Below are 27,752 nucleotides of genomic sequence, written 5' to 3'. Positions count from 1 at the left end.
ATCAGTTTGTTTAGTTGCATGAAAAATTCTGTTAGGATTTTATCTGAAATTGCGTTCAGTTTATGGGTTAATATAATAAGAATTGACATCAGTACAGTACTGAGTCCATCAAGGAACACGGTATTTCTCTCTTTATTCTGTCTCTTAGGTCTTTCACAAATATTTTGAAATTTTCTTCCTGATGCTTTCCTTTATTAAGTTCTTAGCATTGTCTAGCGCCCACTTTATCAGTCTGTGACACCCACTCCCATTTCCCCCCACCCTGCTGCCATGACCCTCCCCGTCTCCACTGCTGAAGTCTAGCAAGGGTGAGGACGGACAGGGGAGGGCGGGGTCTCCACAGCACTCTTCGCTCTGTGCCGCTTAAGGAGAAAGCTGGAGCTTTAAAATCAGTCACTCAGGAAACATTTGTTGTGGCTACTGTGCTGGGCCTCACTTCTCTCTTTCCCATTGACAATTTTCATTTAAATCATGTGGTTTTACCAGTGGAACTTACTCCTCTTCCTTCCCTTTGGCTTGAGTTGCCCAGAAAGCCCATTCTAGCACAGTGATCATGATGGATGATGGAGAAGGTTTATTTACCAGGCCAGGCATCACCGTCAACCTGATCTCCCCTCCCCTCCCCTCCTTTCTCTTATCTTTTCTCTCCTCTCTTTTCTCTTTCCTCTTTTTTCTCCTCTTTTCTCTTTCTTTTCTTTTTCATAATCACTTGTAGATTAGCCCTAGTCGACAAGTGAGTCCTGTAAAACAATGAAGTAATGGACCAATATAGCATCTTGAATTGAGGTTGGTACCCCTTGGCACATATAGCTGAAGCTACCTCTTCATTGGACGTGGACTGAGTTATCGTCTTCAGATATGGCTGTCATCTTTCGTGACACTTAAGTCCAGGCTCCCAGCTGTAGTTCTCTATTATTTCCCCTAGAGAGTGAGCTTTCTGCATGCAGAGAGCACACCTTGTTCATCTCTGTGTGCTCGGTGCCCCGCACGTTGCTTGACACACAATAGCTGCCATTTACCCATTTTGTGACTTTGTAGTGAAGTCTGCCAGTTGCTTCCTTTAAACACACACAAGCACACGTGCCCACTTGCGTTCCTGTAGCTGGCGCCTCGGTGGCCCGAGTTGCCGTACCGTTTGTTGGAAGTGGCACGTGGTTAGTCCCGTCATTCTGCCTCTTCTCCACTTGCTCTTTAGTCTGCTCTTTGGAAGCAGATATTGAATCGCTTTTGTTCTTAATGAATCGCTTTTGTTTTTAATGGAGATTATCATATCGTAGCCAGTTCTGATCTATGCATGGCCATGATATTGGTCAGACTTTCATAGGGAGGAAATGTTTTCTAGTATCAAGACCAGAAAATATTAAATCTGAAATCTCAGCTCTTTCTCCTTCAGTAGTCAGGCAACTTAAAGTTTTACATGTATATTTTTTAATCTGAAAATTAGATATGACATCTCCATGTCCCTCCTTGACATGGTAATGCAGATTTTAGTGATAACGCTCAATCTCTTGAGAGAAGAATTTTACTGTTAATATAAATATATATGTTGCACATTCATCAGATAAAAATTATTTTAGTTTTTGGGATCTGCTTTATCTTGGCCCTTAGGGGATTTGTTGGTTCTCAGTGTTTATTATAATTACAGGTTACTGATTTTTAAAGACAGGTTTCATGAGTCCCGTTTTTTCTATTTGATTAAACATTGATTACATTTGCAAATATAGGTAACTCCAAATTACCTGTTTTGTTTCCGTATAGAGGAGTTTTTCTTAACAAGTTGACTTTTTGCGAAACGGTTTCCTTAGGAAAACTTCGCGTCGTGTTCGTGGAGTAGTGTCCTGACCCTGTTGTCGCCGTCACTAGTTCACGAGCAGCCGAAGGCCAGTCTGGTGTCATCCGTGTCCCTGGCCACTCCTCCACCTGCCTTCTTATCCATTATTTTGAAGTAGATCCTGGAAAGCATATTATTTCTTTAAGTATTTCAGTTTTATTTCTAAAAAATAAGGACTCAAAAAAAACACAAACATGAAACCGTTATCATAGCAAAGGTCATTAACAATAATTTGTCAGTATCACCAAACATCTAGACTTGTTCTCTTTTAATTCATTGATCTCTCTGTTTTCTCCCTCTCTGTTGCTGGGAGGGATAGAAGGAGAGAAGGAGAGAAAGAGAGAGGGAGGGAGGAAAGGAGGGAGACTTCTGAAGACCAGGTCATTTATTCTGTAGTTTCTTACTGTCTAGATTTCCCATTGTTTAGATTTTAGTGTTGTTTATTAAAATAGTCTTCTTTTGTCAACTGTATTTTCTTTGAATTGGTAGTTAGATTCGGAAGAATAATGTGATTTTATCTGCTCTGAATATATCTTTTTTGGAGGGGAAATTATTTTCGTGTAAAAGCATCATTTGAACAGAATGGTTGCTCTAGGCAAGTAATAGTCATACTACTAGCTTGACTTTGGACCCGAATCTCTTTTGCCCTGGTGAACAGGGTTAATCACCTGTTATCTCTGAGGGTTGGCCAAGGGTAGAAACAGCCCAGTGGGTTGCTTCGGGCTGACTTCTTAAAATTTGTGCCTTCCAGTTTGCTGGGATGTAAACTTGTTAGAGCCATCTGTAAAAGCAATAGGAAGAAGGCTTTGAGTGATGGCTCAGGTTGTGCGGCTGCGAATAAAGCACATTTATATTTATGAATTTTGAGATTTTGAGTGGGGCTGAGCACATGGTTATACCTAGAAGGATTTTATGCAGTTTTGCATGTTTTATATCTGAGAATATATGGTAGAGATGAGTTTCTTTTTCCTTTTCAAATGGTCTCTGTTAGCTTAGCTCAGAAATAGTCGATAGAAAGAGCATGTTCCAGTGAGGAGAGAGCAGCTAGGGGCAGCGGAATCTTCCAGAGCATCTGAGGTTCAGGGCTGGGAAGAGGCAAGGTGTAGTGTACTTGGACATGTTTGGTCTGACGGATACCTGCAAACCTCGTGGCTTAAAAGAAGGTTAGTATCCTACTGTTGGCGGGGAGAGTAGTCCGAAGAGGGACCTGCCGTCCCTTTTGATTTTAAGGACCCCGTGATTATGTTGGGGGCCATCTGCATAATCCAGGGTTGTGCCCCTGCCTTAAGGTCACTTGTTAGGCATCTTAAATCTCTGTAACGTGACGTGTTCCTAGGTTCCAGGACCAGGGCTTGGACATCTTTCGGGGGCCATTCTTTTGCCCACCTCACAAGCTGAGTAAAATTGAGAGGATAGTAGTTGCTTCCTGCACTAATATAACTTTTTTTTTTTCCCCTTGAGTTTACACTTCCACTGGTCTTGAAGACGCAGTATTGAGAGCTCATGGTGTTACATCATGAGGTATTTAGAACGATATAACTCTAAAAGTTAACATTGGTTAGCATAACCATTTCACAGTCACTCTTTTGCTATGCCAGCTCTAAGGAACTTCTTTCACCTTTCAATTTCTGTGAAGAAAGTAAAATCATTTAAGTGTTAAAGGTTTTTCTCTGAGCATGGCCTGGAAAAAGGTAAATAATTAGACGACGACGCTCATCCTCTTTTTGACAAAATGGGAGGCTAACGACGATAGTTACTGCGTATGTTGTGATGACAGATATTGCGGATGTTTCGAAGTAAAGGGAGCTCGATCGTGTTCTGTCATCTGAGACAGCGGTGGATCGTGCTGGGAGCGTAAAGTGGACCTGACCACAGAAACCCCTGTTTTAAGTCTTTTTCTGGCTCTTGGGCAGCAGGGGTTTCCTAAGCATAAGGGGAGGGACTTTTTAAAAAACGGAGACTTTGCGAAGTCCGTGGCTTCTCCCAGCTGTTCCCGTTGCTGTCAGGGACGAGCCACCGTTCACGGGGAGTTGTACTGCTCCCTTCAACGTATCAAGACTTTCACTTTCACACTGTTTCTTTTCTAGACAGATAATTATGTTATCTGTTATACAGTTGCTTGCCAGGTTTACTGAACATAAGAAATCATGACTGTTTGTGGTGACCGTAGTTAATAAAACTATATTTATTTGAGAATTATTAAGAGTAGATCTTACGAGTTCTCATCATGAGAAAAAAATTTGTAACTCTGTATGGTGACGGATGTTAACTACATTCACTGTGATCATTTCACAAATCTACGACCAATTTTGAATTAGTAGGTTGTCCACCTGAAACTAGTACAATGTTATGTGCCGTTATACTTCAATAAAGAATCATGACCATTTGGGCTCCCTTATTAAGCAGCTTGATCTGTATAGTGGCCATACAGTCTTTTCATTGTCAGTACATGGTGGGTTCTTCTCCCTGTCGGTAACTGGTCTCTAACTGCTAACGAAGTGTGACAAACAGAAAAGTGAGCCAATCATAAGGGACAGCTAGACTCCTCAACAGCCTGTCCCAGAACAGTGATTGCTGTGTAGCTCTGCCCCGTGCACAGCAACCCCGGCTGCCATTCCTTCCTGACATCCGTAATTGCGCCCGCGTGATACCCGATGCGCTGCTGTAATGAATACATATGTACCCGGCGAGGCTACACGTCTGTTCAGTAAAGTTTATTGGTGTTGATAAAATTTCTTTGATATTCAGCGGCCAACCTTTAAGGCATTTTTTCTCTTTTTTAAATTTACATCTGGGTTTCAGGTGGTTGAATGTTTAAGACTTACCTCTGCTTAAGTGAAGGTGAAATTCTAATTGAAAAAAAATATTTTTTGTTTCTTCTAAAATTTTTACCTTCTAGGTTTAGAATATCATAAATCTACTTTAGTTTTCCTTGCGAAGGTAACTAGTTCTGCTCTCTTTGTTTTGATGTTGTCTTGTTCATATGAGCAATTTATCAATTCTTTTTTTTTTCTCTCTGTTTTTTAGACTTTTACTGGTTGGTGGATGTGAAACCCCTGGAGTGGGCATATCCAAAGCTTCCAGCTGTGGCCTTTCTGCCTGGCGAGTTCTTTCAGGGTCACCTTATTACAAGCAGGTCACTAACGGTGGAGACAGGGTCACCGCAGTAAGTATTAGTTGTGGCGTTCCACTTTGCTGACAGATCTTAGCAGATGAGATCTTTGTGAGTCACAGAGGAGGACATAGTGTGTCTTGAATGAGGAAGGTGATTTAATGCTAGTCAAATTTTAGTATTTCTTTCAGATATCAAATTTATCTAAAACATACTGTATTTTACTTGGTCTCATTATTAGAAAAACAAACAACCTAACAATAGTCCCATTACCTGCATTTGCTTATTTAGACATCAGCCTTTATTAAGCATCTCCTTGTGCGGGCAGCTGTTCTGAGCGCTGTTAGCTTAATGAGCACATTTGATGCTCAGTAACCCTTTCAGGTGGGTATCGTTACTCGCCCCGGTCTAGGAGGAAAGTGACGTGCGGGTCGCCCGGCTAGCAAGCTGCAGAGTCAGAGTACTCTGGCAGAAGTTCCCCTGTTCTTAACGCCCATGCCGCACTTCCTCTCACTTTGCGTCATTCGTATACGGACTGTTCTTCCAACCCTTTATTCGCCCGCTCTGTAATTAAGCCTCTGTTTTGTGTCAGGCGCTCCTTTATGCCCTAATAGTCAGCATAGGCTAGGCGTGACGTGCTGAAAACAGTCATATAAGCAAACTTTCATTAATTTTTACTTTAGCTTTTAGCATATACTGAAATATGTGACTGTGAATTTAACCCAACAAAGTGGTAGTTTTTTTTTTTTTTTAAGTTGATTTACTGGTTTATCTAGCATCAGACTTTAAACCAGTTTGTAGACCTGTTGTGCTTTGAGCTTTTCCTTCCGCTCTAGCCATCTGTTCATTCTTGCACCTATTAATTCTCTCTGTAGGATCCAGTGACGAGTCCAGTTTGAGTGGTATTAAGCACATTTCACAGATTAGGAGCCTGAGGCCCTGTGAGATCCTACAAATGAAAATGGGGAACAGGTGTGGAACCAGAACTTCTAGTTCTGGTTTAACACTGTCCCCCAGTCCCCATAAATTATATACATACAGGTGACATTGTCATATTTATGCTATGATGATTATCCCATAATTTTTATATATATAAAGTGAGGTTGGAATTGCTAATACATATTGGGCATATTATTTCATATTTTCAGGAATTTAGGCATCTTTCTCTCTCTGATATAATTCATACCCAGCTTGCAGTTTTGGTTGTGAAATATATCAGGGGAGATCGTGGAAAGACTTTGAACAAATTTATCTCTAGATTCCATGTGTGATGTCTGCAGCTTATTTTTAAATGGTTCAGTCAAACAATTTTAAAAAATTGTATACACACAGAAAAAGCAAATGTGGCAAAATGTTGACAATTGGTGAAAGCTATACTATATTTCACTGTATAATCATTTGAACTTTTCAGTTACTGTGAAATTTGTCAAAATTAAAAAGATAGGCTTGGAGAGATGAAACAGGCAAGCCCTGAAAGTCTGTCTCAGCACAGTGTGGTCACGTGTGTTCGTGACAGGGTCTGGAGGAGGGAGAGTCAGGGTGCTGTCACGCACCATGGACCCGTCCTCACCTTGCCTTTTTTCCAACTCTGTGCTTTCACTCTGCTTTTCACCGGAGTGGTGGAATCTTCTTCGCTATGTGTGGTCCTTCTTCTCTGGCCTCAAGCTTCGATATTGGAGTCTTTTAAAAGAAAATTGGTTTGTGCACTGACAGAATAAGTGGGGGAATATTGAATTGCAAATTGAATGCTCTGCTGTACGATTAACTTCTCGAAATGCTGCAAGTGTATTTTAATTATGTTAGTGCCTTTTAAATGTATCTTGCAGCTAAATTTACAGTCGTTCTACATAGCCTTCCTCCACTTCCAAATAATTTGAATGATAGGATTAGTTCCTTCTGTTAGGTGGCAGATATTGTCCTCATTGGACCTCGTCCTATTGTTTGTTTAAGGTCACTATTGTGTGGGGTGGATATTGACTGAAAAATGCTGCTGACACATATATTCCAGGCCCTTGCAAGGCTGCTAGGCTGTAAAAGAGACTACGCAAAATTCAATATATGCATTGCCCTGAGTTTCCAAATTAATGTTGGTGTCATCTGTGTGAGATAGTTTATTCATTTGTTCAACATCGAATCTCTGGTCTAGGTAATAGAATATAAAGGTAGCAGCCCTCAAGGGCTTCATCGTGTTGGAGGAGACAGCCGTGTCCATAAATAAGGCCAGTAAACTATAACAGGTACCAGGTTAGAGTTCAGTAACTGGGAGGAAGGAAGGAACCCACCACGCTCAGGAGTCAGAAGGCTGGGCCTGGAATTCTCGCTCATCTCTTACCATTGTGTATTAAGGCTTTTGCCGGGATCATGTGAGGTAATATCTACAGAAGCACCTGATAAACCATAAAATATACAGTGTTGTTATTTTCTATTTCTAAGTTACTGTTATCGATTTCTAAGATCAAAATTTTAGAAAAAGTGTATAAAGTGAACAAAACTGTTTTTTGTTATTGATGCTGCCGCTTTTTCACCATGTAATGTTGCGGAAAGAACACAGGCTTTTCGGTGCCTTGTTCCCCTAATAAATCCTATTGTCCTAAAAAGATAGATGTGATCAGAGGAACGCTGCTGTCGGAGCCACCACCGGCCTGCGTCTGCGCCGGTTGCTGCAGGCGGACTGTCCTTGCCCCAGGGAAGGCCAGCCATCCGTCCATCCGCCGGATCTCCCGCGCGCGCTCCTTAAAGGGTGCTTTTCCTACACCACGAATTTTGTTGTCTGCTAGATTTATCAGCATACAACGTGCTTCTCTTTTTCTTATCGTAAAAACTCTCTGGTCCTGAGGGGATTTTGACTTCGCTAAATCTACCGTCCTGCTTATTTTCCTTTCTTCATTACGTTCAGGAGTCGTCTGTGCCTGTTTCTAGGTCTCTCTTTCCAGTCTCTCTGCAATCCAGTTGCATGGGGATTTACCGCTGTCATTTCATGGAAACGATCTTATGGACGTTGTTAGTGTCCTCCAGTATTTTACAATTTATCAGTTTTTTTTATATTCTTTAATTCCTAATTGCTTATGCAAAAATTAGTTAATTTTCCTCTTTCCCTTTCCTTTCTTCTCCCTTTTACAGTCGTGTTATTTCTACTTTGTGAAAACAATGTTTACGCATTAGTTTCTACTGTCATCCGCACATTTCTTTTGTCTTGGATGTCTATTCATATATTCCACAATGCTCATTGGAATTTCTCTGGTTGAAATTTTTCCAGTCATCTCTTGGTTGGATGAAATTATTCTCTAGTAGATGTTTCGAGAAAAGCTCATAGGTGGAGAAGTTCTTAAGTTTTTGTATGTTCAAATTGTTTTTCCTGGATATTTGAAGGAAAATCTGTCTGGATATAAAATCCTTGGTTTATCCTTTCTTCCATTGAGCTTAAACTCCAGTATTCTGTTGTTGCTTTCAATTGTATGTGGAATTTGATAAGACTAATGTAAGTTAAATTTTTTCCCTTCGTGTGGTATTTGGCCATTTTGCTTGGAGACCTTGAGTTATTTTATCTTTGAAATCTAATAGCTTTCCTAGGGTATTTCTTGGAGTTGATTATTCTGAGTTAATTTCCCCAGGTACCCATTGGCTCTTTCAATGCGTAGATTCAGATCTTTTTTTATTTCTGGTTTTATTGGATTATAAGTTTAACAGTGATTTTAGATGGGCCTTAGACCCCTTTGCTAGCTTCCTTCGCCTATCCTCCCTGGGCCCTGAAGTTTTTTTTCAAACTGCTTTTGCCAAAATACCACTAAGCCTGGGCTGGGGGTTACGGTGGCAGTGGGGACGCGGTGGGAGCAAGAGCAAGGGAGATGACGCCCTGGGATTTGGCGATTTTTCTCTTTTCTGCTTACAGTTATTTTGAAGTTTGGGTTGTCCTCGTCTCCAAGTTAAGCTGTGGGGGTGGTTTCCTCGTAAATTTATTTTTCTCTTCTTATTCTTTTCTGATGTTAGAGAAAAGATGGAGAGATGTGGAGCTAGGCCATCACTGATATCTTCAGCTACTCAGAAGTTCTGGTAGGAAACTTTGTAACCTCAACAAAACAATACTCTCTTTTGCCTTTTTCTTTTAAATGAAGGTAAATTTTACATAACATAAAATTAACCATTAGCCATTTTTAAAGTACAATTCAGTGGCAGTTAGCACAATCAAAATGTTGTGCAACCACCATCACTATCTGGTTCCAGAAAACACTTTCCTCACCCCAGAAGGAAACCTCGTGCCCGTCGGGCCGTCATTCCCTGTTCTCTCCTCCCCACCAGCCCTGGGCAGCCACTTGTCTGCTTTCGGTTATTTGGATCTACCTATTCTAAAGCTGCCATGTGAATGGAGTCGTATAATATGTGGCCATTTGTGTCTGGCTTCTTTCATGTAGCAAAATATTTTCAAGGTTCATTCCGGTTGTAGCAGGTATCAGTACTCCTTTTTATGAGTGAATAATATTCCACTGTGTGCACATGCGTTTGTCATCCATTCCTTAGTTAACGTACATTTGAGTTGTTCTACTGTTTGACTATTGTGAATAGTATTGCCATGAATATTCAGGTGAGAGAATTTGTTTGAATACCTGTTTTCAGTTTTTTTGGGTACATACTTAGATAAACTTGCTGAGTCCTATGGCAATACTGGGTTTAACTTTTTGAGGAACGGTCAAACTGTCTTCTGCTTTTTACCATTTTATATTCCCACCAACAATGTGCTGTGGTTCCAAATTCTCTGCATCTTGAACAACACTTGTTATTTTTCAGTTTTTACAATTACACCTATATCCCCCTCTTGCTTTTAGATGTATATTTGTTAAATCTAAGGACAAAAATAGCCTTATGTTATTTCAAATACTGGTTTTGAAATGATGACTTTTTCCCTGGTATTTTTAAAGTCTAGGATCAACTCCTAAATGAATGGAATTTCTGTTGGAAGTTTTGAGCATCATGATGTTAGGGTCGAATGATAACCTGGGGCAGCCTTGTTTGAGAATAGCTTGCAGAGGATTCTAATCCACAAGGATTGTAGGACATTTATTATGTATGTATTTAAAAAGCATTTGATCATGGGCATATTTTGTAAGATTAACCTCTTGGTAGATTTTTTTTTTTTCAAATAAAAACAGTCTCACTATGACCTGTGACACCTATTGATGATTTTCTTAACCATTTCTTCAAATACTAGATTTGCTGTAGTTTTCATTTTGTGAACAAAGGCCTCTTTACAGTGAGAAAATATTACATTAATCTTTCCTCGTATGATGTGCATTTATTTTTCAGGTACCAAAGACACTGGGGTTATTAAGGATGTTAAGTGCCAAGTTTTACAGTCGCCCAGGACAAGAACAGGTAACTCAGAAGCTTAACCTTGTGCTTCTCAAATGTTTTCATCAGGGTACCTTTAAGGGCAGAGTCAAATGAGCCTTGAACGTTACAGATTTCATCTGGATGTGTTCTTGATTGTACACAGTGTGGGCATATGCATTACTAAGACTTCCTGGAGCTGTTCACTGAAGATATGTGTTTTTTTACTTTAAAAAAATTCCTCGAGGCATCGCGATGCTAGGGGAGGGGTTCTGCTACCTACACGTGAACGATCATGGGCGAGTTTCCTAACTCTTTTGGGGCTCCTCTAGTTTCTGCCTCTGTAAACGCTGGAGGAGGGGTGGAGAGATCTTTTAGCTCATACACGTCTGTGCTGCTGAGGCTCACCTTAGGCCAAACCACAGAGCGTGTTGATGTTAGAGTTGTGACAGGAAGTCGCCGGGTTCTGCATCTCCTGCCCCTGTCTGCGTCACAGAGGAAGGGATGTTTTGCCTGAAGTGCTTTTACTTTTGTTGCTTCTCTTTCCTAGGTCCCAGGCATTTGTATTTTAATCTTAGAATTTATTCCGGGGTAGACGTGTTATATCCGATCCAGTGAAGGTGATTAGTCCTCAGAGAGGTTAGAGGATGTCAGTATCTTCATCCATCCACTCATCCAACAATGTTCCTCACTTCCTGAAGTTGTTCTGTCTTTGGTGGCTTCTGCGCCTTAGTCACCTTGACTGAGGGCTGAAACTCTAGTGAATGCAGAGGCCAGGTACATAACATGGCGAAATGAGCCTGGTGTCAATTCTGGACTTTTGCTGTAGTCATGTTAAGTTCGCAGCTCTGTAGTGGTGGTTGGCCTCAATCTTGGGGCCGTAATGGAGAACGGTGGGTGCATTGGCCAGGTGGAAAGGTTGTGACCCTTCTAAGGGTGACTGTCATACCTAGTCCCACCTGATTATTGCCATCTTGGGATGGTGGCCCCTTTTTTTGCCAGATTTCCTGAAAGTTTAGGAGAAATAAGGTTTCGGGCTACAATTTTCAGGTCTCTGTTTCTTCATTGTGGTTAAACTTTCTTAGACCCCAGCCTTAACAAATGCTTGGATGAGAAGCAGTTAGATGTCCAGTTAGTGTCTGTTCGATTCTTCTGGTTCTGTGGGGGTGGTAGGCAGGTGATGTCTCTGCTCGTTTGGTTTCCCTCGCTGTGGTAATGGAGCAAAGCCGGTATTCCCATAGGAAAGGACGGAGGGTTATTTAGGTAGGCAGGACTCGAAAAACAAGACCGTTCTCTGTATACCCGCAGGTCGGCCCTGTAAAATCAGTGTATTACAGAATTTTGCCCCTCCTCGGCAACAATTAGATTCCTTAAATTGGGTGATTTTCCAGCAAACATGGAACGTCTTAAATATACATAGTGTTCCGTAGGTTCGGGACTGCATTTTCCCTCTTCCTGCCTTCCGTTCCCATCAGCCCTGGGTCCTCTCTTCTTCCATCTCTCTCTCTTTCTCCTTCTATCCTTCTCATTCACAGCATGAGGTTGTGACCTGTCTGGGATGTTTAGACTATTACAGACATTGTGTACGGAATCTTATAAAGATATGGACCCCAAATTCAAGAAAATCTACCCAACATTAACCCATAAAAGTTATTGAGAACTCATGGTAATTGATGTGTGATAGAAGGGAATATTTTAATAATGCTCTCATACGTGGGTTTATTTCTAAATTATAGCACTTATAACACAGATTTAAAGCACCTCCTTAAGGGCGAGCCCTGTCTCTGTATGCCGGAGCGCATTCACAGCGGTAGGAGCGGCTGGAACCGTTAAATAGGAGAGGCCATTTATGGTGTTGTTAACTTCTGGAGGGCATTTCTGCTCAGCATAATTCCCTCGCCCTGACGTCAGTGTCGTGTGATTATTGTGCAGGACGGGATCTTCAGGATGAGCCTTTCTCCAGATGGCTCCCTCCTCGCAGCCATTCACTTCTCTGGGAAGCTGAGCATCTGGGCCATCCCGTCTCTGAAGCAGCAAGGGGAATGGCATCAGGATGAGCAGGTATGTCTCTTCTTTACGATTATTCTCAGAACGGTTCGCACTTAAGGATAAGTGCCGGCAATACTAATGTTGTCGATATTTTACAGGTATTTATCGTCATTCCAATTTTAATATTGTCAGTGTAGCAGAAAGGATTAAAAATGGAGTAGCGCCGTGGACTGATTTTAATTTGTAGCGTAACATAACTGTGTATACTAAGTGTAATCTGTTTGTTATATTCCCCATTTTTCCCCTTTTCCCATCTCAGAAATACAGAATGGAGATGTTAGTTTTTCAGCAAAAGTCAACAGACATGATCTAGACTCTGGAGAGTCAGTATCTTAAAGGGTTACAATGCTTCCCCGATTCCGCAACACCAGTCTTACTGAGCTTTCTTGAGCTTCAAAGAGAGTTACCCGTCTCTTCACACCAAAGGTAGAAAGTGACGATATAGAGAAAGATAGAACTGTTTTTTTTTTTAATGTCTTGCAATGACAAGTTTTAAGAATTAAATAATTTAGTTGTTTATAAACAGAATCACATCTATTATAACTTAAAGTCATGTTGGGCATGTAAGGTCTGCTCCTATAATGCCATATGTTGTGATAGGGTGAAGATTTAAAGAAGAATCTCCTCAGTTACATAGAGCTTATGTTATAACTCTTTTACTCTTCTGTTGATTATTTTGCATTTCAGAACTTTAAGGGTTAATTTCCTTCTGTCACTTCCCTATTGCCCTTTTCCTGTAGAAATACCTTGTCATCAGCTTTGCTGGATAGTTTTGTAATTCTAAGACTGGAGCATGTTCCCTGAATGATCTGAATGGATGTTTTCTATCAGAATTCTTTTAAATTTCATTTCATCAGTTAAATCGCACTATTAAAAGAATTCTTAATAAGCAAACAGCATGTTTTTTAAAAAACTTTTTCAGAATAGCAGAGGAAAAGAGACAAGTAGATTTATATTTTCTTATTCTTTTTCATAGTCTTAAATTTTACTTGTATTGTCTATTCTTCAACATCTTAAAATCACTTTAGGAAGGTTTTTTTTCCTCATCCTAGTTGACAGTCACCTTCATTTCCATTTGGTCTCCACATCTCCACCATCTCTCCCACTTACTGGGTCTAGATTTGTTCTAAACAGGAGAGGTGCCGCTCAGTCTTCGCCCGCAGTAGCTACATACATACAAGGGACATTTTCTCTTCTGAAATTATAGCTATCTCGACTTAGATCTTCACTCTAGAAGTAGAGTGGATCAGCTCTCAAAAGTATTTAAACAGAGTCTCATGGACATGGACGATAGACTAGTGGTTACCAGAGAGTGGGGGGTAGGAAAAAGAGGAGAAGTAGAGGGAAAAAAAAAACCCAAAAACGTTTAACGTATTTTAGCTAGGCACGTCAGATAATTGATCCATAAGGTACCCTGTATTTTACATGGTTATCAATGTATTGTGATAAAATATTCAGCTTTTATCACTTGGGAAGATCCTGATGTTCTATTATAGTGGGGAATTTTACATTTGGGCCAATTATTTTCATTCACCTAATTGAAGTAGTGATTGAGTTTTGAAGCACACTTACTGTTTTATCTTGCGAATATCCTAGAATGTCACATTAAAGCCTATGCATGCAACATCCATTCGTATGCTTTTTTGTTCACTGACATTCTGGATACCCTCCTTTTCCCTGCAGCGATAAATGGCATCTGTCGTAGTCCTCATTGGCCTACCCCAAGCTTTTTAACTGCTTAGACGTATCTTTGTCTTAGTTGCCAGTCAATGTCATCATGTGTTATTCATTAATTAGAAATTTATAGTGATCCTATTAAAAGAATTAAAACTTGGTTAAAAACCTTCATACCGGGAATGGATAAGTATAAATCAGTAATTTGGACTAGGTCAGCAGAACAGTAATGGGGTAGGAAAAAAAGAGAATTTGCAGATAGCAAAAGAGGTGCATGGTGGGAAGAGGTGAATTCAGGTTAGAAGGTTGTCTCTGATGTGTCCTAGTGAGAGTCTTTCAAACAGACACACTGCGAGAGGTTTGCAGGGCAGTTTGTTAGAAATTGCTGTGCCCTGCTGTTTATTGTTGAGCTTCTCTCTCACGCCCGGGGCTTCTGGTCCAGTGTCCCCCGCAGACAGTCTGCAGATAGGCCATTTGGTGATGCATCTTGGTTCTCACGCTAGTTGTATCTTTTATTACAAATTTACAAAATCTTAGGGTTGTATATCGTTTTCTTCGGATCTGGTTGATATAAATTTCCCTTGAATGCCCGAGAAAATTGGCAAAAATAGGTTTTTGGGCTCACAGCCCTGGAAACCTGGTAACCATCACCAAAGACATTTCGCAGGGTGTAGGATCCTTTGCCAAGGAAACAGTGGCTTAGCGATAGCGACGGGGCCTAATCCTGCCTTCGTTGCCATTCCCTCTGTGGCTCGGCCCCCTGATTGCAGAGGTCATCCCATTGTGGGAGCAGGGGCTGCCCGCCCCTCCCCTCCCTTGCTTCTGCACAGCATGTGGGAAGACTATGATAGCTGCATAGAACAGACTGTGCCCTCCGGGACTTCTGTTAATTTTAGCCTCAAAAGGAATTTTTGTCTAAAGTTGAAAACACAGAAGGCGTTTAATTTTATTAATTCTTTTCTTTAAAATTCTAAGGTTGCGGTCAATTGCAAACCCCTTTGTTAACCTGCCGTCTTTTCTCTCGTGATCGTTGTACTGCTTGTCTCAGGATTATTCAAGTATGCAGTTGAGCTGAGATTAGATTTCATACTCTTGGGCTGTGATATTCATGCTCTTTCCATGACCGTTTCAGAAAAGAAATACAATTTATAAAGATGGAAAAAGACACTGTTTATTAGGCTTTATTTGTTCGATGATCTTTGAAACAACAGAGACAAATCCTTTTTTTCTGTGAACGTAACACACATCTCTTAAGCCTGCTCAGATATGTTGAACTCTTGAGCTAGTTAGTGTGTACCAGGTACTAGGATAAATAATTGAGACAGCCTGTCATTCGTAAATCCTTATCTTTATAATAGATATCTACAGTACTTATGTGATGGGACCTGAGGTGAGGGTGGTAACTCTGTCCGGCAGAAGGAGTTTGAACAACCATACTTTCTTGAGTCTTTCACCTATAACCTGGGGGTCAGTTGCATTGGATTGGGCATTTTCGATCTGGACTTTAATGTATGAATGGAGTCACTAAAATCTGACATGCTAGAATAAGTGCTGTGAAGCTTGTAACAATACCATGAAGAGGAGATTGTTAACTGTATTCGTAACAACCATAAAATAATGAAGTTCAACTGTTTATTGAATCTCTTCCAAATGCTAGAGTAGAAAATGCAATAAGTCACAGTCCTTGCCCTTAAGATGTTCATAGTCTTGCAAGGGAAATTATAAACAAATCCATAAAACAACATGTTAACATTACAAAAAGATCAGCACAGAGGAAAGACACATAAATTCAGTTGGCGGTGTCAGCGAGGATTGTTGGAAATAAATAGCGTTTGTATTAGCAAGCCTTGGCTGTCCAACAGAGCAATTTTCATCTATTCTATTTGCTTTACAGCAACCCTACTAAGTAAAAATGTGTTTATACTCATTTTAATGGGTGGGAATAGTGCTCAGATTGGTTAACATAGGTCATGAAATGTTAGAATCAAGATTCCATTTTGACTCTGACTTCATAGGTAAGCCTTTTTTTCAGAGTATCTCCTTACAGTGCTTACATTGAGAAACACTTGTATACCAGCTGCGCTCTTAGGCAAATCAGGTACTACCTATGCTATTACTGGGAAACAAGAGAGAGGTGGGCCACGGCGTTTGTATGAGTGGCACCTCCAGGAGCTGTGCACGTCGTGGTAGAGACACGGGAAATGAGATATTAATCAGTGAGAGGCATGTCATGTTCTCATCACTGGCTGAAAAACACTTTAAAACACTTAAACAGGCGAACAACACTTAAACAGCTGCTCTTTTCTCATTCGTCTGGCAATAGTCAAGTGACGTTGGGTCAGCCAGGTAGCACAGGACTTAGCGTCTCTTTATGGCTGCTCTAGCAAATGAATGGATAAGCCTCTTAGTTTAAAATAGATTCGATAATGTGTGGTATATAGCCAGAGCTTGTAATTTTAGCTTAAACATTGCCCGAAAAGAAGCTAACGTTACCGTTACAGTGTGCAGTTTTAAACTCTTTTTATCAAGTCGTGGATTCAGCTCAGCTGGGGCTTTCTTCACATAATTTGCTACTTTATTAGTGTTCATAATGCGCTTTGTGTGATTATTTTCTCTCTCAAACCTAATGATTAAAGATAGTCATGGAAGCGCCTGTTCTGATTTACTCCTTTCTAGTTTTGAGTTGATTAAATACTTTGGCTTTTGTTGTCAATGTGAAAATCCATCTGGATAGAAATCTGTGAGTATTAAGTTCTGTTCATGTCTGGAGTATAGTAAAATCGCTAAAGCGATTTTCATTTCAAACGATTCCCATATGTTATGTTTATATATTTATGTCTCATTTTTGGCCTTAATTTTTCTCTGAAGAAGTTTTATTACTTGCGTATTTGTACTTCCTTGGATGTCGTAGACAGAAAACTTATCTTTTTCCTTTTTATCTTATTTTCTTTGACCCGTAGTAGATATGGACTAATTTTGTTGAATGAATGAGTCAATGAGGGGTAGGGGAGAAGATGACAGTTCGTGTGATTAACCTCGATACAGTCCAAAGCTGTTTCCACAACGTTACTGGACTGCGAGCTCTTTGGGAACAGGCACTGAATATGCATTTCTTCCGCGGGCTCTGACGTAGGGCTTGGCATATTAAATACTAGTAAATAAACTTTTGGAAGTTTTGAAAGGTTACTTTTAGGTCATCAGAAGAAGGGGCCATTATATTTAGCTTCTAGCCATTAAAAAAAAAGGACACATCCTTAAATCTGAATAATATTGGTTTAGCCGTAATAGGCTTTCTGTACCAAATCTGTAACTGTAGGAAGACCAGTACTATGTCAGCTAATTTTCCTCTAGCATAGATGTTCTAACTAGGGCTCAGTGATTTAAATGACAGGTTAATTCATTCTCTCATTCTCCGTTTAGCTACCGTGACATGCGGTCACTATAATGGATCTAGAAGCAGAAGGACAAGTCTTCACCTTGTGTTTAAAATTGAATTTGGAGGACACACCCACAGTGCCCGGAAGCTAGCTCTCAGTGTTTGTTCATCACGTGCCTTCTCATCATTGGCTTCGGTTAAGACAAGCACGCTTTGAATTCTCAAAGTACTTATGCCAATGAGATGACGTCTTTAAAATACTTTCTCAAGGTGTGTGTGTGTGTGTGTGTGTGTGTGTGTGTGTGTGTGTGTTGTTTCATTGTGATTTGTATACCTCCTTAAATTTACCTAAGGCTGTATCATGATTATTGTTCTTTGCTGGGCTTAAAGTTTAAGAGTGTCATTTCCTACTCCCCTGTGTACTCCGGAGTGTAAGTAGGGAGACACACGTGTCATCATGTAAATAAATGGCCGTGAGCGTATGGTGCCGTTGGAGCGTGCACAGCTGGTGATTCGCTGGTGATTCGGAGGCACTGAAAGCTTCTAAAGTTCCTTATAAATGATCAAATGAGATTTCATTATAGTTGGTTATTTTCGGTAATACATACCTTATTGTATTCTACGACTTTGAAACGTAATCATCCTTTTATGATTAAGTCAGCCGGGACAATCTGTTTCTTCCCTTAGCATATAAATGGCCTTTTATGAGAACTTTTTTTTTTTTTTGGATAAAGTTTAAAGAATCATACCTTCTGTTTTCAGGGACTACTCTGAGTGACTTATAGTAGTAGAGAGCATGAAGTTCATTCAGGCCATGGAAAGAAATATCAATTTTAATAGTCTGAAGTCTTAGCCACTGATAAATTGGTAATTACATATATACTTATTGTGTCATATTTGATGCAAAAGATGTATTTGACTTCAGTATAGCATCACTTTTTTTTAGGTTTAAGATTTCTGATAATCACCTACATGATTTTTTTTTTTTTTGGTCTTTTCCCATACTATTGTAATTCAAAAGATTGATTAACAGTGAGCCAAGAGGGTGTCTGGCGGTGGCTTACTCTTGATTGTTTTGTAATACTTGAGAAATAATGACGTGTCATTACATTCTCAAGGTTGGGCATGACATTATGTTGCCATGAGATTAGAGTATGAATGGATTCCATTCGAGGATTGCACGGTTATATATTTTCATTTAGTAAATTTTTAGTCATAGAAATTTAGGCTGCGGATTCCAGTTTCGGAGCTATGGACACCCAGGCCTGGAGGGCGTGCTTGGTTTATAAGTGGTAGGAGCAGGACTTGGGTCCAGGCTGGTGCTTACTCACAATGGCAGTCTTCCGCAAGTATGCGAGAGCGTAGCATTCATTGTCGCTTTCGTTTGTATTCATTGTATACCCACTATTACTATTGTAGACTTCTTAGTATGCGTGCTCGACTTTCATCAAATTGAGCCCCATTCCTTGCATGTGCACATTTTAACCGTAAGAATAATTGCTTTTCAAGGTTATGGAGAGAAGCAGATTTCAGCTAGGGGTGACTAAGAGATCAAAGGAAGCATCATCTGTGTATTTTGTTAATAAAAAAAATCCCTAGTTCTTGATGACGTTCTCATAATTTTCTTACATTTTTGACTCAATTCGTGTGTTTGTTTTTCATACTTAGCCAGGCTTTGATGACCTTAATCCTGCTTGGAGACTCTCTGCTGAAAAGAGAAAAAAAATCAAAGGTGAGTTGCATGAAATACGATAATTAGAATTTTGAGAGACTCCTTTGGTGTAATAAAGGTGCTCTTTAGGTGATATAATATGAGGAGGAAAAAATCTTTTCACCTTCTTAGGTTCTCTGGTTGGGGCTCTGTAAAGTTAGATTGATGAAAGACAGATAACAAGACAAAAATAAACAAGTTTTATTAGCACGGACATGGAGCTTACACATGGGAGTACCCAGAAGTGAGGAACTCAGAGGGTTGGTTGGAACTCAGACTTCTATAGCATCTTAGCAAAGGAAAACTACATTTGAGAGAAGCGACAAGACAGAGGAAAAGGACTTTGAGTTTCTCAGATTCCTTCAGCTTAAAGTATTGCTTATGTCAAAGTGGCGTGTTTTCAGGTGGCATTTCCTGATCCCCTTCTTAACTCTAAGAGGAAGCCGCTGTTGAGAACTATTAGATATCTGTCCTATATTTTTAAAAAGGGTGTAATTCTCTCATATTGTTTGTCTGAAAAGTGATAGATGAAGATTTTCCAAAACCTTTTTATAACCTTTGTAATTGTATACTTTGTACACATCTACCTTTCAAATTTTTATGTTGAAAGTGGTGGACTATATCTGTATGTTCTTCATTTTTTGAAAGACTTTAATATATCTACCTCTGCATCTCTAATTTTTGACTTTCACTGGCAAATTCTTCAGATATTTATTAAATAAATTACCGTTTCATAAAAATTTGAGTGATTCACTATTTTTTCTCATCACTTAACAGGCTTCTAGGGCAAAAATATAGTTTTTAAATTGACTGTTGGACTACATGTGTTGTATGTAAACCACAGTAACAGGTGCATTTGTGTTGATTCTACTTCTCCCATCAGATAAGGGGTCTTTCTACCCGCTGATCGATGTCAATTGGTGGGCAGACAACGCGGTGACTTTGGCTCGCTGCTCTGGTGCTTTGACTGTTTCCTCAGTGAAAACGTTGAAGAATTTACTGGGAAAATCCTGTGAATGGTTTGAACCGTCACCTCAAGTCACTGCCACCCATGATGGGGGATTTTTAAGTTTGGAGGTAATGCTTTCCCTTTCAGAGCAACCAGTGTGTTTGAAAGTAAACATGTATTTCACCGAAAATCGAAAGATCTGTTTTTTTTTTTTTTTTAATTTAGTTATTATCTACTTTTGGCTTTAAAAACAAAAAGGATTGTTATTTAGTCAACTAAAAAGTTGCATTGTAAAAGAACGAAGATGATTTATAGTCATGCTCTTAAGCAGTTTTCTTCATTGACATGATAGATGTTTTTATTTTTTCTATTAGTCATCTTAAAATGTAGAAAGTATCGCTGCTTCAGAAATATAGTCTTTAACCTATTTCTATGAAGTACGACCATTTAAAAATTGTGGGTTTTTTTAGTAAGTAAAGCTTGTGAGACAGTGGACTGGAAAGTAAAGGCTAGAAATTTCAAGTTAGGTTTTGATCATTTAAAATTATTTTAAGTCTGAAGGGTAAAAGACTTCATTCAGTAGCTTTCACTTCATTGTAGATGGACAAGTATTTTACCTCAAAGTTTGTTATGGAGTCTAAAGATGTTATTCAGAGAGAATTATGGCTTCAAATCTAAGCTGACTCTGTTAAGTCTGGAATGAACGTTGTCTTTAACAGTGAGGCTTTCATACTCAGGACTCTGTGAAGCCATTAGACATTTTTAAAAAGAGGGAAGGTAGAAGAGAGATTCTTGGTAAAGCAAATAAATACGTTCATGTTAATTTTTAAATAGATTTTAAAAAAAAAAAAAAAAAAACTTTACTTTTCTACAGCTGGTATAAAAATATCAAAAGTGAAAAATTAACACTCTCAGCTCCTTCATTTCCCTAAAATAATTGCCAGGCATATATTTAGGAGATCATATTTATGACCACTTATTAAAACAGGCTTTAGTTTGGTGACTCGGAGCCAGTAATCTGTGTGTGTGTTTCTGGAGCTGTTGATGGTTGTCGTTGAGCTCCTCTGCGTTTCATTGTTAGTCTTACTCACATGGCCGATTTAATGACTCAGACCAGAGTAGAATTAAACATTTTACTCGTCACTTCTGCAACTCGTCTTCAATTTCTCACTATTCATTTTAACATCTTTTTCAATTCAGTGTGAGATTAAACTTGCCCCCAAACGATCTCGTTTGGAGACGAGGGGCGGGGAAGACGACAGAGGAGAAGAGGATTCTGATTCTGAGCAGGAAATGTCTGCCAAAGCTCGCTACTTCGGTTACATAAAACAGGGTCTGTACTTGGTGACAGAAATGGAGCGGTTCGCACCCCTCCGGAGACGCCCGCGCACCTTTACGAAAAACTACCGCCTCGTGAGTCTGCGCTCCACCACTCCGGAGGAGCTGTACCAGCGGAAGGTGAGAGCGTCGGGGGGCCCGCCGCGTTCGCGGGCATCCAGATTTTATTTCATTTTATTGAGAAAAACTAATTTTTCGGTAAAGGAAGAAATTTAAAGAGGGATTGTTATATCCTTGATACGTTAGAGATATCAGTATTATAAAGCTTTTGAAAATAATACTAGTCTTCGTGCCCGAGTGATCCAAATAAAAACAGTGGCTCGAAGGCGCCCTCACGCGGACTGGTCCATCACTTTGTGGCGTGGCCTGGGTTCCTGCCGCCTTCCCGGGGCCTGTGGCTCCCGTGGCTCCCGTCTCATTTGCTTCAGCACAGCTGGCTCCTAGGCTCCAGCGTGGGGGACGCGAGCTTTCTAGTCTGGGCCCTGCTCGGGGGGCAGACGGGGTCGGCACCGAGTGTTCTGGTCGCTTGCGCTGCTCTCGCTGCGTTGGGGTTTAGGGCCCTGGACTAGGAGCCAGGCTGTTGGCGCTGCTCATCCCGGTTTTGCCATGATTTTACTCCGTAAACGTGGGCGTTTCACCTTCGTTCTTTCTGTTCAAGTGCTAAAGGAAATACTTGCTCTGTCTTCCCCTCAAAGTGTTTGTGAGCCTCCGATGCCTCCATGCCCGTGAGAATAGTTGGAACGCATAATGTGCTACATAGGTTAGGGGGTGTCCATCATTCATCATGTTGTCCTGGCGATGCTGTGGACACTTCAGTAACGGATCGTTCCTGTTTCCATTTCCTTGTCCAAAGATTGAAAGTGAAGAGTACGAGGAAGCCTTGTCCCTGGCTCAGACCTATGGCCTGGATACTGACCTCGTGTACCAGAGGCAGTGGAGGAAGTCGGCGGTCAACATTGCTTCAATTCAGAATTACCTGGTATGTTTAAATGTTTTGGTCACACAGTGGAATTCAAATTTATGGAATATCTTTTGGTTATAGGGCTTCATATTAGAGTACTTCATATTGCTGACTTTTCTGTAGCGGATGAAATGTGTTTTACATAACGTGAAAAATCTTACCCTGTTTTATTGGCTCTGCACCTGGGCTTTGGTGCTGAAGAGCTGTGAACACTGAGAGACTGCCTGCTCTGGCCTAATCCTTTCTCTTCCTCTGACTCAGTTACTTCTCTTTACCTACACCAGTCAGGGTCCTTTCAGGAGCCAGAGACCACACAGTAATTTGAGCAGGGAAAGTCTTAATACCGAGAATTATTTTCTAGTAATGAGAGATTAACTATGAAGGGGAATGAGAACTCTAAGGCAGGGGTCCCCAACTCCCAGGCCTCGGACTGGTACCTCTCCGTGGCCTGTTAGGAACCGGGCCGCACAGCAGGAGGTGAGCGGTGGGCAAGTGAGCAAAGCTTCATCTGTGTTTGCAGCCGCTCCCAGCGCTAACATCACTGCCTCAGCTCCACCCCAGATCATCAGGCATGAGATTCTCTTAGGAGCTTTGGTCCCTGGTGCCAAAATTGTTGGGGACCGCTGCTCTAAGGAATTCCTTCAGCCCTCGGGCTGAAGGAGCATCCTCGCTGGGGAGCAGACGTGGAAGGTAGGCCTCCGGTAGCCATGGAGATTGGGAGGCAGGAAAAGGGTGGGACGGATGGACGAGCTAGATGCCTGTTACTAGGATGCACCAGTGAGTTGGGGGCCAAATGCCCCAGAGACTGGTAAGCAGGAACCCCTGCACCCCCTGCAGAGTGTATGCAGCTCAAGACTGGTAGGTGAGGACCCATGACCAGGGCTGGAGAGAGAAAGCTCCCGCTGGGATGCGTGGGGGTCACCCGGGAGATGCACTGCAGAGGGACCTGCCCCCCGGGAGTACAGGTGCAGTTCCACGGGGAGTTGTCTTTGCGGGGAGGCAGAGGGGAAGTAAGCGCCCCTGGACATCCCTTAGAGCTTCGCCAAGCAGAAGGAAGGAGCGGGAAGAAAAGAGCCAGGACGCTCCGTAGGCCTGGAAACCCGAGCCTCTCCCGCCGCAGTGGCCCTCTGGCGCCCTCTGTCTACAAAGCTTGATGTTGTGTCAGCTGCCGATGGGAAATGCTGACTTCTCTCCCATGGCTGTTGTGAAGAGGACTTGAAGCTGAGAGACCATAGTTAACTGACACATCAATCTTGCCAGTAGCCCCAGTTTTTCATTTAAATTCTATAGGTGGATCCCCCTGCTACCTGCTACCACAGTTAACGTTATCATGTAGCGCGTATATTTTGACCCTTGGCACTTTTGTAAGGAAGTGGTTGGATTTGTGGCATGCTTTTAAAACGGCCTGATTTCTCATCCGACATTCAGAAAGGAAAACACCTTTGCATTTAGGAAAGTTCTAAGAAATGTTGGGGGAATGACATGGTATCATATTCCCTAAAGATTTATGTACATGAATAGTTAAAAATAAAGAAAACATATGTAAAAATTGTATATAAAAAGGTGATGCTTCAACCATTTCATGGTTTTATCCGGAACACAATAAAGGGCAGTTATGGTCTCTGAAGGAGCTGGGAGGTTTTAGGAGAGAAAAAGAAGGACGTTTTTTTGTTGGGAGAATTATGAATTCAGCTAACTGCATAGGCAGGTAAGAATAAAAGCACTATGCTAGGGATGGGAAAGGCTGGAAGAGCCGCTTAAATGGTGTTCGTGCCTTGGGAGCTTCTTGTTTTACTGAGAAGAGAAGCTTCGTTTCTAAGGTATAACTAACCAGATAGAAGATTCCACGTAAACGCCGTGGGAACCCAGTGGGGCAGCCATGATCATAGGCCCAGCGGTGAGGGAAAGTTTTGTGTAGTGAAGACGTTTTGAGCAGGGACTTGAGTGGATTCAAAGTGGGTTTTCTGGAGTTAGAAGACAAGGTATTCCTAACGGGACACATGGCATGAGCAAAGCGAAGGAAAATAAGCACGCGTCGCGAGGCCGGATCTGCGTCGTTCATCGCCCTATCCTTTGGTCTGGTTCAGTGCCAGGCACACAGGGGGCGCCTGGTGAATGTTTCCTGGATGAGTAAACGAGCTCCGTAAGTCAACCTGTCTGCTGGGTCCGATATTCCACGATAGTGCACGTTGTGAAATACGATTAGAGCGGCATAGTCATTTGCGTGCGGGAGGATGTTGAAAGCTCGTGATGACTGATGCTTTTTACTTTAGGGGGATAGGGAGCTGCTGTGGAGTTTTGACTGTGCAGGGGCAGAGGAAGGTGGTGTCGACGATGAGCCAGAGTGGAAAGAGTGGCGGTGGCAAACCCCACTAAGGGCAGGGACCCACTCCTGTAGTGTCCCACGTGTTGGGTGTCGATGACATAGACCAGCATGAAGGTTGCACACGTGGAACAAGAGAAATGGGTTGAGAGACATTTGGAGAAAGAATTGATATGTGAGAATGTATAAAAAAATATAGACTGTGAGTCAGATTTTACTTCAAGTTCAGAACTACAATAACCCTTTCTAGAAAGAGGGTAAGTCAGGGATATCAGATGGAGTTGGCGGAAGCGTTTGAGAGTGAGGAGTAGGCTCTCGGTCTTTCCAGAGAACAGCATGCCATCTTTTAATGATTCAGTTATCATCCGCACTCTGTGATACATCTCACGGTCAAGTAGATTCAGAGCCTTGATGTGCTATGCCTCATTAGTTTTGTTTCAAAACTAAACATGCTCATTGCAATAGGAAATATCATGCCTTTCTGCTTTATTCTCTGTTTTATAGCCCAAATACAAACTAAAGAGCAACTATAAAAGTTTGGAAAGACTTTTTTCTGTTTCCAGAGAAGAGTGCTGGCTGTGTTTCATCGCGGCTCACTAGGAGAAGGAAGAAAGTGGTCGGAACCACACTCCCTCATCCAGGTCTAATCAGCAATAGGGAATTAGCTTTTTTCTTTGGCCTTCTCCAGCAGTTACCTGTAGCCGGGTTCTTAGGTAGCTCTACTCCTTAAGGTATAGCTTTATAATTCTAGAAGGCAGTTGTCATGTGCTAACAGACGTTATGGGTTGCTTAATGCGTCTGTGTTTTATTTTCTCTGTATCCAGAGTAAAATAAAGAAGCGATCCTGGGTTCTTCATGAGTGTCTGGAAAGAGTTCCTGAAAATGTGGACGCTGCGAAAGAACTGCTTCAGTATGGCCTGAAAGGCACAGACCTGGAGGTTCTTTTGGCACTTGGGAAAGGAGCGGATGACGGCAGGTTGGTTACAGAAAGATTTGGCTTCAAAAGTAAAGGTGACTTCGTGAAAACGTTTAAGCCGAGACTTTGCAAAGGGAAAACTTTTCTTTAGATCATTCTGTAATGAGGCAGTTGCTTTCGATCGATGCTTTCTTATCTGAGGTCATAGCTTTCTATCCTTTAAATGAAATGTGTTTACATATAATAGCTTGATACAAAGGAAAGAGCAAATTCTGCAGATATTGCATGCTGGCTGTTTTTAAGCTGTGAGCTCAAGACACATACCCGGATGTACTTGCTAGTCAGAGGGGCCCCTCAGGCGGGTCTCAGCTTCATTCACTCTCTTTATCTGTAGCATTATACTGGCTTCGTGAGTTACCTCGTGTGGTCATATGTCTCGTGGAAGCACCTCACAAACTGTTACGCACCGTAAAGATGACAGTTAATACAATAATAATAAAGTTATTTGCTACATTTGGAACTTTTCAGAGAGATAAATGTGATAGTATATCTGATAAATAAACAACGTAAATGGGACTTACATTCATTACCATTTCGAGACCTTAAGGAGAAGGGATTCAAATTATAAGCTCAGGGCAACATTTTCCTCACATCGGGTGAATACAACCTCACATGATTTCTGAAGTAGTTTTCATTTTCTCGATTTTTAACATTAATAAATACCATGCTTACCGATGACCTGATGGCTTTTTGCCCATCCAGTACATATAATGAGTGAATCATTTCACTTACAATAGCAAAGGCTTTTTTTCCAAATAACTGGTTATTTCTGTGGAAATCAACTAAATAACAAAATCGAAGTAGGATATAGCAGCTTTGCACTGCATGAAATGAAAACTTAACGAAGACAGACTCGGTTTTCCTTTTTCCTTATAGATTTGCATTACCTGATGAAGTAGACATTGACGGGGTCTCTTATGAGGACCTTTTACCCTCTGACGAAGAGCCTGCCGAGAAGAAAAAGAAGGCACTCAAGAAGAGACGAGAACTACTGAAATTAGTGAACTTTTCAAAGTAAATGATCCATGACTGTCTATTTGGTAATTTCTTGAAAATAGTCTCCTAAGTGAGTTCTTTACTAGAGATAATTGCTGTAAATTATTTCAGTAATTTAAATTAAGTGCATTTACTGTTTTACCTTTGTGCTTTTGTGGATTGTTCCATGAATTTTGAGCTCAATGGAATAGTGATCATGTTTATTCTATTTTAACTCTTAGAGAAATGTGCTTTCATGTAAGTGAAAATGGCCTAACATAGTCTTTCCAAACAGATTAACACTGGAACAAAAGGAACTCTGCCGTTGTCGACTGAGATTGTTGACCTACTTAGATCGACTTGCAACGTACGAGGTGAGGAGCAGTTTTAATCAAGACGCTCCTGTTCATTTGACCTGTCATCTTAACTGCCATGGGTTCCCTAGAGTCTGCTGTCCTTGGTCTTTAGAACTATTTATGTGGGAAAAATTCCTTTTGGACTGGAGTAGGTGCCTTCGTTTACCAGTTTTGGTGGAAAATCAGAGCTCACGAGGAGCCAGAGGTTGTTTTGTTAGTCCAGGGACTAGAAATGCCGCCTCCGCTTCCGCGCGTCTCTGTGTCCCACATTCGTTAACCTTTTCACTTACTTCGATCTTACTTTTTGGCGTTAAAGTTACGACATATAGTTTTTTTCTAGTACCAAATTTAAGTATATACTGGGTTTTAATAACCCTAATCTGAATATTTCTGATTCACTTCGTTTTAATGATTTGTTAGTTGGTTGAACTTGGTTGAACTTTGATCTTAATTATTGCCAAAATTAGGCACTTGAACTTAAATATATTTCATATTTGTTCTTCAGGGACACAATTTCAGATGTTCCCACGTGGGGCATTTCAGTAGCGCTCTGTGCTGTAAGATCAGTTTAGGTATTGGTAACAGTGTGAGAAGCATTTCAATAAATACACGTAGCTTAGATGGCTTTTTCACATGACCCTCGTACTAAAGTTACTCAGGATTTAATATAAATTTCTAGCCTTCGAAATTTGACTTCGCCTGCAGGTTGCTTAGTTTGTGTTACACCTCCCTTCTGTGGGCATACTTCTCTTGGCTCTTGGTACTCGCGCAAAGGGGGCATTGAGTAAATGTCACACCT

The 27,752-nt window shown here is 41.0% G+C and overlaps 1 protein-coding gene across 3 annotated transcripts in view; it reads left to right on the top strand.

The window, feature by feature from the left end:
• The window catches only part of NBAS (NBAS subunit of NRZ tethering complex), a 258,704-nt gene that overhangs the window by 52,732 nt on the left and 178,220 nt on the right, over positions 1-27,752 (top strand). For all 3 annotated transcript variants that reach the window (XM_036224652.1, XM_016144790.2, XM_016144791.2), the window contains 10 exons: positions 4,859-4,997; positions 10,242-10,310; positions 12,198-12,326; positions 19,033-19,096; positions 19,959-20,152; positions 21,225-21,482; positions 22,216-22,341; positions 25,471-25,622; positions 26,499-26,636; positions 26,893-26,971. In XM_036224652.1, the coding sequence (XP_036080545.1) occupies positions 4,859-4,997; positions 10,242-10,310; positions 12,198-12,326; positions 19,033-19,096; positions 19,959-20,152; positions 21,225-21,482; positions 22,216-22,341; positions 25,471-25,622; positions 26,499-26,636; positions 26,893-26,971 (1,348 nt within the window). The remainder of the gene's footprint in view (positions 1-4,858; positions 4,998-10,241; positions 10,311-12,197; positions 12,327-19,032; positions 19,097-19,958; positions 20,153-21,224; positions 21,483-22,215; positions 22,342-25,470; positions 25,623-26,498; positions 26,637-26,892; positions 26,972-27,752) is intronic.

Source organism: Rousettus aegyptiacus, unplaced genomic scaffold, assembly GCF_014176215.1.
Source record: "Rousettus aegyptiacus isolate mRouAeg1 unplaced genomic scaffold, mRouAeg1.p scaffold_m13_p_7, whole genome shotgun sequence".
NCBI classification, from domain to species: Eukaryota; Metazoa; Chordata; class Mammalia; order Chiroptera; family Pteropodidae; genus Rousettus; species Rousettus aegyptiacus.
The sequence above is the reverse complement of the archived record's forward strand: the minus strand, read 5'-3'. Positions and strand labels throughout refer to the sequence as shown.